This window comes from Scyliorhinus torazame, chromosome 3, assembly GCF_047496885.1.
Source record: "Scyliorhinus torazame isolate Kashiwa2021f chromosome 3, sScyTor2.1, whole genome shotgun sequence".
Lineage (NCBI taxonomy): Eukaryota > Metazoa > Chordata > Chondrichthyes > Carcharhiniformes > Scyliorhinidae > Scyliorhinus > Scyliorhinus torazame.
In genome coordinates, this window is record NC_092709.1 from 344466350 (window position 1) to 344485241 (window position 18892).

The window sequence follows — 18892 nt, forward strand, 5'->3', positions numbered from 1 at the left end:
ATTGGGAACGTTAACACTCACATTGGGAAAATTCACAGTCACACTGACTCACATAGAGAAAGTTCACACTCACATTGGGAACATTCACACTCACATTGGGAATGTTCACACTTACACTGGGAACATTCGTGCTCACATTGGGAAAGTTCACACCCACATTGGGAAAGTTCACACTCACATTGGGGAAGTTCACACTCACACTGGGAAAGTTCACACCCACATTGGGAAAGTTCACACTCACATTGGGGAAGTTCACACTCACACTGGGAAAGTTCACACTCACATTGGGAAAGTTCACACTCACATTGGGAAGTTCACACTTGCATTTGGAAAGCTCACACACATTGGGAAAGTTCACAGTCACGTTGGGAAGGACCATGCTCGCACTGATCCACTTATGTTGACACAAGCTGCATGCCAGAAGGTTTCAGCAATGGGGTGGGGGGCAGGAGGGGGGGGGGGGGTCAGTGGCAGAGTGGCATTTCCACGTGACTCGCAATCCTGGCCGATGACCTGGATCCGAGTGTTCGAATCCCACCATGGCAGATGGTGAAATTTAAATTCAATAAACATTTGGAATTAAATTGTTGATTGTTGTAAAAACCCCCATCTGGTTCACTAATGTCCTTTAGGGATGGAAATCTGCTGACTGTACCTTTAAAAACATTTTAAAAGTAGACAATTAATATTCTTTCCAATTAAGGGGTAATTTAGCGTGGCCAATCCACCTACCCTGCACACCTTTGGGTTGTGGGGGCGAAACCCACGCAGACAAGGGGAGAATGTGCAAACTCCACACGGACAGTGACCCAGAGCCGGGATCGAACCTGGGACCTCGGCGCCGTGAGGCAGCAGTGCTAACCACTGCGCCACCGTGCTGCCCTTCTGCCATCTTTACCTGGTCTGGTCTGGCTGACATGCAACGCCAGACGCACAACAATGTGGTTGATTCTTAACTGCCCTCAGGCCAGCAACTCCGTATAGAATGCCTAGAGTGCAGAAGGAGGCCATTCGGCCCATCGAGGCTGCACTGATCCTCCGAGAGAGCACCCTACCTAGGTCCACTACCCCACCCTGTCCCCGTAACCCAGTAACCCCACCGAACCGTTGGACATTAAGGGGCAATTTAGCATGGCCAATTCACCTAACCTGCACATCTTTGGACAGTGGGACGAAACCAGAGCACCCGGAGGAAACCCACGCACACACGGGGAGAAAGTGCAAACTCCACACAGTCACCTCAGGCCGGAATCGATCCCAGGTCCCTGGCACCGTGAGGCAGCAGTGCTAACCGCTGTGCCACCGAGCTGCCCCATGAGCGAATTAAAAAAACCATAGAAGGTAACCTCAGGGCTAAACAGTGTGGAAATTAAGGTAATTAATATCAGCAGAGATAAAGTATTGTAGAAACATCAGGAACTAAAACTCGACAAATCCCTGGGGTCTGGTGGAGTGCACCCGAGGGTTTTAAAAGAGATAGCTGTTGGGATAGTGGATGTGCTCGCTCTGATTTTCCAAAATTCCTCCGATTTGGGAACGGTCCCATCAGATTGGAAGTTGGAAAATGTTACACCGCTCTTTAAGAATGGAGACAGAGAGAAGGCATGAAGCTACTGGCCATTTTGCCTAACATCAGTCACTGGGAAATTTCTGGAATTATTATAAAGGAAGCCTTTACAAACAAAGAACAAAGAACAAAGAAATGTACAGCACAGGGACAGGCCCTTCGGCCCTCCAAGCCCGTGCCGACCATGCTGCCCGCCAAAGCTACAATCTTCTACACTTCCTGGATCCGTATCCCTCTATTCCCATCCTATTCATGTATTTGTCAAGATGCCCCTTAAATGTCACTACCGTCCCTGCTTCCACCACCTCCTCCGGTAGCGAGTTCCAGGCACCCGCTACCCTCTGCGTAAAAAACTTGCCTCGTACATCTACTCTAAACCTTGCCCCTCTCACCTTAAACCTATGCCCTCTAGTAATTGACCCCTCTACCCCAGGGAAAAGCCTCTGACTATCCACTCTATGCCCCTCATAATTTTGTAGACCTCTATCAGGTCGCCCCTCAACCTCCTTCGTTCCAGTGAGAACAAACCGAGTTTATTCAACCGCTCCTCATAGCTAATGCCCTCCATACCAGGCAACATTCTGGTAAATCTCTTCTGCACCCTCTGTAAAGCCTCCACATCCTTCTGGTAGTGTGGCGACCAGAATTGAACACTATACTCCAAGTGTGGCCTAACTAAGGTTCTATACAGGCATGTAGAAAACCATATTGTTGGAACAAATCAAAATCACTCCTTTCACAGTGGGAAATTGCGTTTGACATATGTACTCAAAGATTTTGAGGATGTAACGAGTCGGGTGGATAAAGGGGAAGTAGTGGCTGAATATACCTGGATTATAAAAGGCATTTGATAAAGGCTCAGAGTTGGGATGATGAAACTTGGTTAGAGAATTGGTTAATGGACAGGAGGCAGAAAATGGGCACAAATAGGGCATTTTCAAGTTGCCAGGCTTGACGGGCAGAGTACCCGTAAGGTCAGCGCTGGGACCTCAGCCATTTACAATCCGTATTCACGATGCAGGTGAAGGGACAGAGTAATGTAACTGGGTTTGCTGAGGTTGCAAAGATGGGTGGGAAGGTAAGCTGTGGGGAGGACACGGAGAGGCTGCAAAGAGATCCAGACAGGTTTACTGAGTGGTGAATGAGCTGGCAGATGGAGCATAATGAAGTGTAAAGTGGGTGCCGAGGAGGTTTGCCAGGATGATACTGGGATGAGGTTATTCAGCTATCAGGAGATGTTGGAAATGATAGGTCTGTTCACCTTTGGACAGAGAACATTAAAAGACGACTTTGCGGAAGTCTTCAAGGTGATGAGAAGTTTTGATGAAGTAGATAGAGAAAGGCTGTTTGCACTGGAGAGTGGGTTAATAGTCAGAGGTCGGGGGTGAGGGTGGGGTGTGTCGGGAGGGCACAGGTGGTGGATGGGATTCAGGGAGATGAACAGGAATGTTTTCACCCACAGGTTTGTTGGGATGGGGAACACTGGATATAAATCAGGTGGTGGAAGCTGATTCTGTGAATAATTTTAAAGAACAGACGCTCGAGGATGACGAGCTTACAGGGTTATACTTGCCACATTTCGGATGATGCCTTGTGCGGAGACCCCTGTTCCCCGTTGAGTTGGGTGCAAGAGACCTTTGGGATTTGGAAGTCCAGCAACTGAGCCCTCCCTCTGCTGTCCCAGCCTCTCATATTTACAGAATCGTAGCCTCCCTGCAATGCAGAAGGAGGCCATTCGGCCCATCGAGTCTACACCGACCCTCCAGAAGAGCACCCTAGCCAGGTCCACTCCTACACCAACCCCGCTCTATCTCAATAACTCCAAAACCTAAAACGCACATCCCCGGACACAAAGGGGCAATTTAGCATGGCCAATCCACCTAACCCTTACATCATTGGACTTGTGGGAGGAAACCGAGGCACCCGGAGGAAACCCACGCAGACACGGGGAGAACGTGCACACTCTGCACAGTCAGCCCAGGCTGGAATGGAACCCGGGACCCTGGCGCCTGGTCATCATCACAGTGCTGTTTGTGGGATCCTGCTGTGTACAAATTGGCTGCAGGTGCCTCTTGACATTACAATTGCCCCACATCAAAGTAGCTCATTGGCTGTAGAGCGCTTTGGAAGGTCCTGGGGTCGTGAGAGGCGCTATGCAAATGCACGATTTATTTATTTTTATGAAGAAAGGGTGGGGTATGGGCCGAATAGGCAGCGCAGCCACGATGGACCGAGTGGCCTCGCTCTGCGGCGTGGCGCACAGGTGGGAAAGGGGCGGCTGCGCTGCAGTACCGCCTGTGTCCGCTTGATGGGAGTGTTGATAGCAAGTGATCAGAGTGGGAACAAGCTGCACTCACACAGCAGCCTGGGGCAAAGCAAGGTCAGCAAAAAGACAGCTACTCACTCCAACACTACCAAAGGTTCACATCCCTCGAAAGCTTTCGCAATAACCACGGATGTGTTATAAATAAAACACATAAAAAATAAGTTGCACCAGGCTGTACCCGTGCATTGTGCATTCCAGTCTGTACATGTGGCTGAACCACTTTATTCATGTTTGTCCAAACAGTGCATTGTAATTCATTCGATCAGGTTGAATGTGTCTGATGAGTTACACTATGAATTGAAGCATGAATGATGGCAGGAATGAATGGAACAGCTGAACTAGGCAGTCAGAGGTGTGAGAGGCTAGCCCCAGCTCAATCTCAACCACATTACACCCCCTGAACTTTCACCAGCTCCTGGTGTCACTCCGAGAGTAAAGCACCTCTCCTCTCACCTTCTCTCCATCTCTGCCTCTCCTCGCTCTCCCCCTCTTCCCTTTCTGCCACCCTCTCCCTCTGCTCTCCTTCTCCCTCCCTCTCCCCCACACCTTCTCGCCATCTCTCCCCCTCTCCTCGTTCCCTCCCTCTTTTTCTCACCTCTCCCCGTCGTCCTCTCCTCCCTCACACCTTCTCTCCATTTCTCTCCCCCCTCCTTTCTCTCTCTCCAATTGGCTTTCTCTCTTACTCTCGTTTCCTCCCTCCTTCTCAATCTCTCCTGCTCTCTATCCCTCTCTTTCTACCTCTCTCTCTCTCACACTCTCCTCTCTCTCTCTCCCTCTCCATCTCTTTCTCTGATAAACTCTCTCCTCCCTCTCTCTCCTATCTCCCTCTCTCACACACTCTCCTCCTCTCGCTGTCTCATTCTCTCTAACTCCCTATCTCACATTCACTACACTGTCTGTACTCTGCAGGGTAAAATCCCGCGGAATATATGGACAGGAGCGTCAATAAACAGACAAATAAACAGCGTGGGCATAAACCTGTAGATGAGGTTACCCTGAGACAGGGAGGGGTGATACACACATTCACATAGGGAATGCACAGCTGTATCTGTCTGAATGTATATACGCCTGGTTGTATAGGTTAGTGCATATAGGCGTCTATACACTCTACATGTGTGCCCCTGATTTGGAATTGAGGGCTGTGTCAGTCTATATGACCTTGTCTGATATATGGAACGAGAAATCTCTGAATTAAAAGATCTGGGAACTTCTCAGGATATTTAATCATTGCGTTTGGTGTGACAGCGCTGGGGATTTGAACGGCAGCGCTCTGATATGGAATCTGTACAACAAGGCTGCTTTGCGAATGTGCACCAGTGCCTTGCTCTATTTACTTCAGATTTGTCCTGCAACACGGGGATTGGAGGTGAGAGAGAGAGAGACAGGCAGAGAGAGAGAGGGAGAGAAGTGCTCCCTCCAACTCTTTGGAGGAGCTGTGTCTGAAAGGCGCGAGATGGAGATTTGCTGGTGCACTTCCACCCTGACTCCTGAACGCGCCTCCGGAGGCTGCCCGGGGAGCGGCCACCGTTGTGGCATGTGGCCACGATTTAAACCTTCCCCGCCTCTATATAGACACACTGCAGGCGAGCTGTGTGCAGGAAATCATTCAACTCACACACACACACACATATATACACACACACACACACCAAGGCTCGACAGCACCACATTCAGAGACCCTTGTGTGTGTCTGTGTGTGTGTGCGTGTCTACCCTCAGAACCTGTACCAATAAATTCTCAAGGAAAGTTTTCCCCATTTCTTTTTCTTGATTGCAAAGGCAAGGTGGCGAGTGGGGGGGGGGAGGGTGTTGGAGGTTTTTAAATTTTTTGTAAATCTTCCTGCTATCACCAACCTGCTTCCGTTTTTTGTTGCTGTTGTCGTGTCACTCTTCTCAAAGGATGTTTTTGGAAGGGTTTGAGCTGGTCTCTGCCGTGGCGACAGTAACTGCTTGCCTGGTCTCTATGATGCTGTTGGCTGCAGTCTCCAGGCAACTTTGGCAATTTCGCTGGACGGTGACCCGGGACAGGAGCTGCAGTTTACCCATCCCCAAAGGTTCCATGGGCTTACCTGTCATCGGAGAGACATTCCACTGGCTGGTCGAGGTGAGCATACAACATCCAATTCTCTCTGTCTGTGTGTGTGTGCAGCGGGCAGCGTGCTGTTCGGTGTCAACTCAGAGTCATTGCAATTTCCTTTGACCGCGTAATGTCAATTTCTGTTTTTGTTTTTGCTATTGAATTGGCAGCTTTGACATGTCAGAGGTTGCACTCTCTCGCCCCGCGTCTGGTTGCCCCTGCCCGCGTCTCTGTGCCTGATGGTGGGGTTTGAATGACCCTCTTTTTAAATGCCAGCTTTGCGAGTGTGGAGTGCTTGTTTGCGAGCTGACCCGAGATTCTGCCGGTCAGCCCAGGCCCCCCCCGCCCCCCCCAGCTCCCCAATCCATACCCTCTTTATCAACTATTTATCAAATCACCCGGTGTAAATACCCGCTAGGATTGTTTTTTTGTTTAGAAATTGGGGGTGTCTCTCTGTGGAGGAGAGTTTCAGAGTTTATCATGACAACACTGAATCGGTCAATGTGTGTCCTCGCACCCTGAGCGCTGCAAGGTCCCATTCACGGATAGAAGCTGCTGTCTGCCCCTCCAATACACGTGCTACTGTGTATTGAGTGCGTCCCTCTCCACCGCCCCCCCCCCCCCCACCCACACACACTCTCTCTCTCTCTTTAATGAAAAAAACATTGCTTCTGCCCCAAAGAGCCAGTCTGAGAAATGAACAAACGCTGAATAATCTCTTGCAAGCGATTGTCAATCTCCAATCTTTGTGCTTGAGGGCCCATGTATGTATGAGCTGGTATATATTTACATATATATGTGTGTGTAAATAAACCATGAATCAGCTCCATAGACCAACGCGCACACACACATACAGTATATATGTTATGTACAGTTATCATAGTGTATATATATTAACAATATCTCTAATTATTTCAATGCTAATCTATATCACCCATCACTCAATGTGCTTGTATCTAATTTTCGGCGGCCGTTTCGTTTCGGAAGCATTTGATTCATGGACACAGCACCCCTCCCTCCCTCTCTCACACCCTCGTTATTAGCTCGGAGCCGGGGTGGGGGGGGGGGGGGGCACAGCTGTCTCTGGGTTGGAGGGAGGAGAGGAGGATGAGTTTTTTTCTCCCCTGGTTTCCCCTAATCCCTCTCCGGTTTCTCCCTCCCTCGCTTGCTGGAAGGTGACGGGCGAAAAGCCCCCCCCCCCCCTCCCACCCCACTTCCCCCGCACCCCTCGCCCCCACCGCCAAGGAAGCGACCGGGCTTCTGGAGTGAAGGCCCCCGCAGTCAAATAGCACAGCGGGCTGGGGAGAGGCGTCTGAGGTTGGTTGTTGGGGAAAGAGTATTGGGGGCTAGCTCCCTGCCAGGTGAGGGGCTGTGTGTGTGTGTGTATATATCCCTGTCTATCCAGTCTGAACCCAACAAGGAGGCTCTTTAACTGTCAGCCTGACTGCTGCACTGATGTCTCACACACTCCGGGTACTGTCTGCGCACCAAGCGATTCGCGAGGTAATGTAACCTGGGCCGACCTGCAACACACTCACAATCTCATTCATTCATCCCAAAATGAGGGAGAATTTTGTTTAACACACAGAGGGAGCGGGACGGCTCCCATTCCCTGCTCAGTGGCTCTGTTAAAATACTAATTCTTAGTGCAAACTGGTCTGAACTTCCCCCCGCATAAAGCACGCTTTGTCCCCGGGTGGAAATGTATCAATAACCCTTTATTTAAACACAAAGGAACCTGTAATCATATTTATTGAGATCAGGCCAGTAATTGCGCTAAAAGCCACGATTACTCAGATTATCCCTCAAATTTGGTTTAATAAGATTTATCGGATGGTCCTCATTATGCACCAAGCAAATACTGCAAGGGGGGGGGGGGGGGGCGGGAGAGACTGTGTCAGAGACAGAGAGACTGTACCCGCCTGTTCGGTGTCTGTGTCAGACACAGTGGAGAGAAGGAGTGAGCGAGAGGGAGAGAGGAGAGAAAAACGGTGACTGGGCGAGAGGGAGAGTGTAACAGGGAGACAGAGAGAGAGAGCGAATGTGTGACAGGGCGAGAGAGTGTGTGTAAACGGGGAGACAGAGAGAGAGGGAGAGAGTGTAACAGGGAGACAGAGAGAGCGACTGCGTAACAAGGAGACAGGCAGAGAGCGAACGAGTGTGCAACAGGGGAAGAGAGAGTGTGTGTAAGCGGGGTAGAGAGAGAGAGAGTGTAACAGGGAGACAGACAGAGTACGCAACAGGGAGACAGACAGAGAGTATGTAAAGAGAGAGAGAGTGTAACAGGGAGACAGAGAGAGAGAGAGTGTGTGTAACAGGGAGACAGAGAGAGTATGTAACAGAGAGACAGACAGAGTATGTAAAGAGAGAGAGAGAGAGAGAGTGTAACAGGGAGACAGAGAGAGAGAAAGAGGGTGTAATAGGGAGACAGAGAGAGGGTGGGTGTAACAGGGAGACAGAGAGAGAGAGGGTGTAACAGTGAGACAGACAGAGAGAGGGTGTAACAGAGAGACAGAGCGAGAGAGAGAGGGTGTAACAGGGAGAGAGAGGGTGTAACGGAGAGACAGAGAGAGTATGCACCAGGGAGACAGACAGAGAGTATGTAATGGGAGACAGAGCGAGAGAGAGAGAGAGTGTAACAGTGAGACAGAGAGAGAGAGAGTGTGTAACAGAGAGACAGGCAGAGTATGCAGCAGGGAGACAGATAGAGTACGTAAAGGGAGACAGGGAGAGAGAGAAAGTGTAACAGTGAAACAGAGAGAGAGAGTGTAAGTAACAGAGAGACAGGCAGAGTATGCAACAGGGAGACAGACAGCGAGTATGTAAAGGGAGACAGAGCAAGAGAGAGATAGAGTGTAACAGTGAGACAGAGAGAGTGTAAGTAACAGAGAGACAGACAGAGTACGCAACAGGGAGACTGACAGAGAGCATGTAAAGGGAGACAGAGCGGCGAAGGATCTTGCTAATGTGGAAGGAGGCGAAGCCCCCCAGCCTGGAGGCCTGGATAAACGACATGGCTGGGTTCATAAAGCTGGAGAGGATTAAGTTCGCCTTGAGAGGGTCTGTGCAGGGGTTCTACAGGCGGTGGCAACCGTTCCTAGACTATCTCGCGGAGCGTTAGAGGAAGGTCGGTCAGCAGCAGCAGCAACCTAGGGGGGGTGGAGGGGACGTCCTGTGGCGAGGGGAGGGGGGGGACTGCCTGGGAGGGTGGATGAGCAAGAGATAACATGAAGGGTCGGGGAAACTGGCACGTAGGGGTGAGGGCCAGTGTACAAAGCTGTGTAAATATATCATTTTGCCATGTATATATCTTGCTCTGCTCGAATTCTCGTTTTTTTTTGTTACGACGGGGGGGGGGGGGGGGGGGTTATTGTTTGTAAGGGAGAAAAATTGTGTTAAAAAACTTTAATAAATATATATTTTTTTAAAAGGGAGACAGAGAGAGAGAGAGAGTGTAACAGTGAGACAGAGAGAGTGTGTAACTGGGAGACAGAGAGAGAGAGTGTAACAGGGAGAGAGAGAGAGAGTGTGTAAATGGGGAGACAGAGAATGTGTAACGAGGCGACAGAGAGAGAGAGGCTGTAACAGGGAGACAGAGAGAGAGAGCGAGAGAGAGTGTAACAGGGAGACAGAGAGAGTGAGTGTGTAACAGGGAGCAATTGAGAACGTGTGACAGGGAGAGAGAGAGTGTGTAAATGGGGAGACAGGGAGTGTGTAACAGGGAGTCAGAGAGAGAGGAAGAGTGTATCAGGGAGACAGAGAGAGAGAATGTAACAGGGAGACAGAGAGAGAGAGAGAATGTAACAGGGAGAGAGAGAGAGAGAGATGGAGAGTGTAACAGGGAGACACAGAGAGAGGGAGTGTAATAGGGAGACAGAGAGAGCGACTGTGTAACAGGGAGACAGAGAGAGCGAACAAGTGTGTAACAGGGAAAGAGAGAGAGTGTGTGTAAACGGGACAGAGAGAGAGAGTGTAACAGGGAGACAGAGAGAGTGTGTAACAGAAAGACAGACAGAATACGCAACAGGGAGACAGACAGAGAGTATGTAAATGGGGAGAGAGAGGGTGTAACAGGGAGACAGAGCGAGAGAGAGAGTGTAACAGTGAGACAGAGAGAGAGAGAATGTGTATCAGAGAGACAGACAGAGTATGCAGCAGGGAGACAGATAGAGTATGTAAAGGGAGACAGGGAGAGAGAGAAAGTGTAACAGTGAGACAGAGAGAGAGTGTGTAACAGGGAGACAGAGAGAGTGTGTAACTGGGAGACAGAGAGAAAGAGTGTAACAGGGAGAGAGAGAGTGTAAATGGGGAGACAGAGAGTGTGTAACGAGGCGACAGAGAGAGAGGCTATAACAGGGAGACAGAGAGAGAGGGGGAGTGTAACAGGTGGACAGAGAGAGCGACTGTGTAACAGGGAGACAGACAGAGGGTGAACGAGTGTATAACAGGGAAAGAGAGAGAAAGTGTGTGTAAATGGGACAGAGAGAGAGAGTGTAACAGGGAGACAGAGAGAGTGACTGTGTAACAGGGAGTATGACAGGGAAAGAGAGAGGGAGTGTGTGTAAATTGGACAGAGAGAGAGAGTGTAACAGGGAGACAGAGAGAGTGTGTAACAGAGAGACAGACAGAGTATGCAACAGGGAGACAGACAGAGAGTATGTAAAGGGAGAGAGAGAGAGTGTAACAGGGAGACAGAGAGAGAGAGAGGAGAGAGAGAGAGTGTAACAGGGAGACAGGGACAGAGAGAAAGGGTGTAACAGTGAGACAGAGAGAGGGAGAGTGTAACAGGGAGACAGAGAGAGAGAGGGTGTAGCAGAGAAAGAGAGAGAGAGGGTGTAACAGAGACAGAGAGAGAGAGGGTGTAACAAGGAGACAGAGAGAGAGAGTATGCAACAGGGAGACAGACAGAGAGTATATAACGGAAGACAGAGCGAGAGAGAGAGTGTAACAGTGAGACAGAGAGAGAGAGAGAGAGAGAGAGTGTGTAACAGAGAGACAGACAGAGTATGCAACAGGGAGACAGATAGAGTATGTAAAGGGAGAGAGAGAGTGTAACAGTGAGACAGAGAGAGAGAGTGTAAGTAACAGAGAGACAGACAGAGTATGCAACAGGGAGACAGACAGAGAGCATGTAAAGGGAGACAGAGAGAGAGAGAGAGAGTGTAACTGGGAGACAGAGAGAGAGTGTGTAACAGGGAGAGAGAGTGTGTAAATGGGGAGACAGAGAATGTGTAACGAGGTGACAGAGAGAGAGGCTGTAACAGGGAGACAGAGAGAGAGAGGGAGTGTAACAGGGAGACAGAGAGAGAGAGGGAGTGTAACAGGGAGACAGAGAGAGTGTGTACCAGGGAGACAGAGAGAGAGAGTTTGTAACAGGGAGACAGAGAGAGATTGTAACAGGGAGACAGAGAGAGTGTGTAACTGGGAAACAGAGAGAGTGTAACAAGGAGAGAGTGTGTAACAGGGAGACAGAGAGAGAGAGAGTGTAACAGGGAGAGAGAGAGAGGCTGTAACAGGGAGTCAGAGAGAGCGACTGTGTAACAGGGAGACAGAGAGAGAGAGTGTGTAAACGGGGAGACAGAGTGTGTAATGAGGCGACAGAGAGAGAGTGTAACAGGGAGACAGAGAGAGGGAGTGTGTAAACAGGGAGACAGAGTGTGTAATGAGGCAACACAGAGAGAGCGTGTAATAGGAACACAGACAGAGAGAGGGAGTGTAATGGGGAGACAGAGAGAGAGGGTGCGACAGTGAGACAGAGAGATGGAAAGTGTGTAACAGGGAGACAGGTAGAGAGAGAGTGTGTAACAGGAAGACAGCGAGAGAGACAGTGTAACAGGGAGACAGAGTGAGAGAGTGTAACAGGGAGACAGAGAGAGTGTGTAACTGGGAGACAGAGAGAGAGGGAGTGTAACAGGGAGACAGAGAGAAGGAGTAATGGAGACAGAGAGAGAGAGTGTGTAACAGGGAGACAGGCAGAGAGAGAGAGTGCAACAGGAAGACAGAGAGAGAGTGTAACAGGGAGACAGACAGAGAGAGAGTTTGTAACGGGGAGACAGAGAGCGAAAGAGAGAGATGGTGGAACAGGGAGACAGAGAGAGAGAGGATGTAACAGGGAGACAGAGAGAGAGTGTAACAGGGAGATAGAGAGAGGGTGTAACAGGGAGACAGAGAGAGAGTGTAACAGGGAGATAGAGAGAGGGTGTAACAGGGAGACAGAGAGAGGGTGCAACAGGGAGACAGAGAGAGTGTAACAGGGAGATAGAGAGAGATGGTGGAACAGGGAGACAGAGAGAGAGGATGCAACAGGGAGACAGAGAGAGAGTGTAACAGGGAGACAGAGAGAGAGTGTAACAGGGAGATAGAGAGAGGGTGTAGCAGGGAGACAGAGAGAGGGTGCAACAGGGAGACAGAGAGAGTGTAACAGGGAGATAGAGAGAGAGGGTGTAACAAGGAGACAGAGAAAGGGTGTAACAGGGAGACAGAAAGAGTGTGTAATGGGAAGACAGAGGGTGTAACGGGGAGACAGAGAGAGAGGGAGTAACTGCGAGACAGAGAGGGTGTAGCTGGGAGACAGAGAGAGGGTGTAGCTGCGAGACAGAGAGCGGGTGTAGCTGCGAGACACAGAGAGAGAGAGTGTAACAGGGAGACAGAGAGAGAGAATGTAACAGGGAGACAGAGACAGAGAGTTTGTGTAGCAGGAACACAGAGGGAGAGAGTGTAACAGGGAGACAGAGACAGAGAGAATGTGTAGCAGGGAGGCGCAGAGAGAGAGAGTGTGTAGCAGGGAGACAGAGAGAGAGTGTGTAACAGGGAGACAGAGAGAGAGTGTAACAGGGAGACAGAGAGAGAGAGCGTAACATTGAGACAGAGACAGAGAGTGTGTGTAGCAGGGAGACAGAGAGAGAGAGAGTGTAACAGGGAGACAGAGAGAGAGAGAGAGAGAGAGTGTGTAGCAGGGAGACAGAGAGAGAGTAACAGGGAGACAGAGAGAGAGAGTGTGTGTAGCAGGGAGGCAGAGAGAGAGAGAGAGAGAGAGAGAGAGTAACAGGGAGACAGACAGAGAGAGAATGAGTGGGAGAGAGCGAGACACAGCTGTGGCTGTGAGATACAGAGAGAGAGAACCCGAGACAGTGAGAGAACCAGAAATAGAGAGATGGAGAGACACAGCAAGTGAGAGATAAGTGACAGTGAGAGACAGAGAGAGACAGTGAGATTGAGAGAAACTGAAAAACAGAAATCGGGAGCGGGTGGGAGGTAGAAGAGAGAGAGAGAGAGACAGTGAGAGATAGATAGGAAATGGGAGATAGAGAGGCTGAGAGACAGAGAGATAGAGAGAGAGAGAGAGGGAGGTATATGTAGGTATATAGTGAGAGTCAGAAAGAGACAGGGAGAGAGGGCGAGAATGTGAGTGAGAGTAAATCAGTCAAATAACGTGAGAGAGAATGGAACAATGGTGAGAGTTACTGAGGGAGAGAGAATTTTGAAGACTGAGAGAGCGACAAACCGATAGGAATTCCGAGAGAGAAACAAGGAGAGAGGATCTGAAAGAGACATATTTGAAAGAGAAACTTAAGAGAAGTTTCAAGATTGAAAGAAACTGCGAGAGAGAAGGAGGGAGCACCCTGGGGAATCCTCACCACAGTGGACAGGTGTGCTGACAGCCCAGACAGTTGTCTGTGTGTCTCCATTATTCTCTTTTCCATAGCTGGAGCCCGTGGTTCTGAATTCATTTTCTGTTGAGTATAGCTGAGAGAGGGCTGCAACCTCTGTTGGTGCTGCCCCCAATGTCGGCCCCCGCTGACTTCACCCAATGCTGGCATCGTGTGTTTGACTAACGCACCCATTTGATGACCCAGTTTCTGTTCCTCAGGATGAGCAAGCTTCTTCGAGGTGTCTTCTTCCTCTGTGGGAGGATCTGGCTCTTCACATGAGAACGCTGGAGGATTGAAGACAGAATGGAGAATGAGTGACTAATATGGAAAAAGCAAGTGCGTGCATTCCGCCTTCCAAGTCGCTCACCATCCTGACTATATCATAGAATCCTAGAATTTAGTGCAGAAGGAGGCCATTCGGCCCATCGAGCCTGCACCAGCCCTTGGAAAGAGCACCCTACTTAAGCCACGCCTCTATCCTATTCCCATAACCCAGTAACCCCACCTAACCTTTTTTTGTTTTGCACACTAAGGGAAATGTATCAGGTTCAATCCACCTAACCTGCACATCTTTGGACTGTGGGAGGAAACCGGAGCACCCGGAGGAAACCCACGCACACACGGGGAGAATGTGCAGACTCCGCACAGACAGTGACCCAAGCCGGGAATCGAACCTGGGACCCTGGAGCTGTGATGCAACAGTGCTAAGCATTGTGCTCCTGTGCCGCCCACACTGTGCTACCGTATCGCCCTATCGACATTCCTTCATTGTCGCTGAGGCAAACCCCTGGAACACCCTCCCGAACAGCACTGTGGGTGTACCTACATCACGTGGACGACAATAGATTCAGGAAGTGGCTCACCACCACCGTCTCAAGGGCAATTAACAATGGGCAGTAAATACTGGCCTTGCCAGCGATGCCAACATCATGTGAATGAATAAAGAAAACACGCCTCATCTTCCCATACTGGTAGACTTGAAGCAGCAGCTGTAGTTTCGCATTTGGGGCTGAATTCTCGGGGCTGTGAATCAGAGGGCAGAGTGGCAGGGCCAAAGGGGAAAGAGAAGGAATGAATGCCCAGGGTTTAATAACAAACACGATTCATTGATTCAGCTTAAAGGGGGACCGTTTCCACTGTCCACCTTGAGCCATTATAAATGGAGTGCAGCCACTTATTTGTGTTTGATTCATTATCTTTCCCTCACCCCCTCCTTTCTCTTCATTATTATGAAGGACTTTTGCTGAAGCAGATTAGAGAGAAACTGTCTCCAGCGACAGAAGCAATGAGAGGTTTGAAGATCAATGGCATTAACTCCACAATGTGAGAAAGGGATTTATGTTTGCGCAGTGAGTTGCAATGCGGTAGCTGAAAGAGGACAAATCAATGGGAACTTTCAAACGAGAATTGGGCAAGTACTTGAGTGAGGAAAATATACAACCCTGTGTGGGAAGAGCAGGCGATTGGGCTGAATGAGGTCGCTTTGTCAAAGTGCTGGCATGTACACAATGGGCTGGTTGGCCTCATTCCGTGCTTGCCTGTATTGGTGGGTAGGGGAGCTGGTGTCAAATCATCGTTCTTCAGGCCTTGAGTCTACGACGTGTAATATTCATTCTCTCCTCAATAGGGGTCCAGTTTCCATTCATCAAGGCGGGAAAAGTATGGCAACGTGTTCAAGACTCACCTTCTGGGCCGCCCCCTGATCCGTGTGACTGGCTCCGAGAACGTCAGGAAGATTCTGATGGGCGAACACACCCTGGTGAGCAGCCAGTGGCCCCGCAGTACCAGGATGCTTCTGGGGTCCACCAGCCTCATCAACTCCATCGGTGATATTCATCGCCACAAGAGGAAGGTGGGTTACTCAAAAAAGACAACTGCAGCTTGCGCCCTCCTTAAGGGTCACGGCCTCCTGTTGTAGGAATTTAGTTAAGAGTGAAGGCATTTTTTTGGTCCACTTCTCAAACTCCATCCCTGACTACTGACTCCATCCCACTCCCCAGCCACAGTTTGAGACTAAACAAGACTTGGTGTCAGATTGGACCATGCAATGAGCTTCCAACCACTTATCTGCATCTTCACTAAGATCTTCTATTTTTACCTCCAGAACATGACCCGACTGAACCCCGGCCCCAACTCATGTGCTGAAACCTTCATTCATGCCTTTGTTAGCTCCAGACATGACCATTCCAATGGAGTCTTCCTCAGCTGGTCTCTCACACTTTTATCCTTTACAACCTGAGGTGACTCAAAACTCAGCTCCCTATGTCTTAACTCACACCAAGTCCCTTTAAATTATTGCCCTTGTGCTCGCTGCTCTCTCTTGTCTCCTGGTTGAGAAATGCCTTGATTTCAAAATTTTTACTTGTGTTTTCAAATTCGTCAACAGCCTCACCGATCCCAGTCATCTCCTCCATCGCCACAGCCCTCACCGATCTCTGTCATCTCCTCCATCGCCACAGCCTCACCGATCTCCGTCATCTCCTCCATCGCCACATCCCTCACCGATCCCAGTCATCTCCTCCATCGCCACAGCCCTCACCGATCTCTGTCATCTCCTCCATCGCCACAGCCTCACCGATCTCCGTCATCTCCTCCATCGCCACAGCCCACACCGATCCCTGTCATCTCCTCCATCGCCACAGCCCTCACCGATCTCCGTCATCTCCTCCATCGCCACAGCCCTCACCGATCTCTGTCATCTCCTCCATCGACACAGCCCACACCGATCTCCGTCATCTCCTCCATCCCCACAGCCCTCACCGATCTCCGTCATCTCCTCCATCCCCACAGCCCTCACCGATCTCCGTCATCTCCTCCATCCCCACAGCCCTCACCGATCTCCGTCATCTCTCCATCGCCACAGCCTCACCGATCCCCGTCATCTCCTCCATCCCCACAGCCCTCACCGATCTCCGTCATCTCCTCCATCGCCACAGCCTCGCCGATCCCCGTCATCTCCTCCATCACCACAGCCTCACCGATCTCCGTCATCTCCTCCATCGCCACAGCCTCACCGATCCCCGTCATCTCCTCCATCCCCACAGCCTCACCGATCCCCGTCATCTCCTCCATCGCCACAGCCTCACCGATCCCCGTCATCTCCTCCATCCCCACAGCCTCACCGATCTCTGTCATCTCCTCCATCGACACAGCCCACACCGATCTCCGTCATCTCCTCCATCCCCACATCCCTCACCGATCTCCGTCATCTCCTCCATCCCCACAGCCCTCACCGATCTCCGTCATCTCCTCCATCGCCACAGCCTCACCGATCCCCGTCATCTCCTCCATCGCCACAGCCTCACCGATCTCCGTCATCTCCTCCATCACCACAGCCTCACCGATCCCCGTCATCTCCTCCATCCCCACAGCCTCACCGATCCCCGTCATCTCCTCCATCGCCACAGCCTCACCGATCCCCGTCATCTCCTCCATCCCCACAGCCTCACCGATCCCCGTCATCTCCTCCATTGCCACAGCCCTCACCGATCCCCGTCATCTCCTCCATCGCCACAGCCTCACCAATCTCCGTCATCTCCTCCATCCCCACAGCCCTCACCGATCCCCGTCATCTCCTCCATCCCCACAGCCTCACCGATCTCCGTCATCTCCTCCATCCCCACAGCCCTCACCGATCCCCGTCATCTCCTCCATCGCCACAGCCTCACCGATCCCCGTCATCTCCTCCATCGCCACAGCCCTCACCGATCTCCGTCATCTCCTCCATCGCCACAGCCCTCACCGATCCCCGTCATCTCCTCCATCCCCACAGACCACACCGATCCCCGTCATCTCCTCCATCCCCACAGCCTCACCGATCTCCGTCATCTCCTCCATCGCCACAGCCTCACCGATCTCCGTCATCTCCTCCATCGCCACAGCCTCACCGATCTCCGTCATCTCCTCCATCCCCACAGCCCTCACCGATCTCCGTCATCTCCTCCATCGCCACAGCCTCACCGATCTCCGTCATATCCTCCATCCCCACAGCCCACACCGATCTCCGTCATATCCTCCATCCCCACAGCCCTCACCGATCTCCATCATGTCCTCCATCGCCACAGCCTCACCGATCTCCATCATCTCCTCCATCGCCACAGCCCTCACCGATCCCCGTCATCTCCTCCATCCCCACAGCCTCACCGATCTCCGTCATCTCCTCCATCGCCACAGCCTCACCGATCCTCGTCATCTCCTCCATCGCCACATCCTCACCGATCCCCGTCATCTCCTCCATCCCCACAGCCCTCACCGATCTCCGTCATCTCCTCCATCGCCACAGCCCACACCGATCCCCGTCATCTCCTCCATCGCCACAGCCCTCACCGATCTCCGTCATCTCCTCCATCGCCACAGCCCACACCGATCCCCGTCATCTCCTCCATCGCCACAGCCTCACCGATCCCCGTCATCTCCTCCATCCCCACAGCACTCACCGATCCCCGTCATCTCCTCCATCGCCACAGCCTCACCGATCCCCGTCATCTCCTCCATCCCCACAGCCCACACCGATCCCCGTCATCTCCTCCATCGCCACAGCATCACCGATCTCCGTCATCTCCTCCATCGCCACAGCCCTCACCGATCCCCGTCATCTCCTCCATCCCCACAGCCTCACCGATCTCCGTCATCTCCTCCATCCCCACAGCCCACACCGATCTCCGTCATCTCCTCCATCGCCACAGCCTCACCGACCTCCGTCATCTCCTCCATCGCCACAGCCTCACCGATCTCCGTCATCTCCTCCATCGCCACAGCCTCACCGATCTCCATCATCTCCTCCATCGCCACAGCCTCACCGATCCCCGTCATCTCCTCCATCGCCACAGCCCTCACCGATCTCCGTCATCTCCTCCATCGCCACAGCCCACACCGATCCCCGTCATCTCCTCCATCGCCACAGCCCACACCGATCTCCGTCATCTCCTCCATCACCACAGCCCACACCGATCTCCGTCATCTCCTCCATCCCCACAGCCCACACCGATCTCCGTCATCTACTCCATCGCCACAGCCCACACCGATCTCCGTCATCTCCTCCATCGCCACAGCCCTCACCGATCTCCGTCATCTCCTCCATCGCCACAGCCTCACCGATCCCCGTCATCTCCTCCATCCCCACAGCCCACACCGATCCCCGTCATCTCCTCCATCGCCACAGCCTCACCGATCTCCGTCATCTCCTCCATCGCCACAGCCCACACCGATCTCCATCATCTCCTCCATCGCCACAGCCCTCACCGATCTCCGTCATCTCCTCCATCGCCACAG

At 51.6% G+C, this 18892-nt stretch overlaps 1 protein-coding gene across 1 annotated transcript in view; it reads left to right on the forward strand.

Annotated features, from left to right (window-relative positions):
• cyp26b1 (cytochrome P450, family 26, subfamily b, polypeptide 1) overlaps window positions 1-18892 on the forward strand; it is a 250366-nt gene that overhangs the window by 187720 nt on the left and 43754 nt on the right. Inside the window, exons 2-3 of the mRNA XM_072497739.1 lie at window positions 5792-5996; window positions 15249-15473. Of these exons, the coding sequence (XP_072353840.1) occupies window positions 5793-5996; window positions 15249-15473 (429 nt within the window). The 5' untranslated portion in view covers window position 5792. The remainder of the gene's footprint in view (window positions 1-5791; window positions 5997-15248; window positions 15474-18892) is intronic.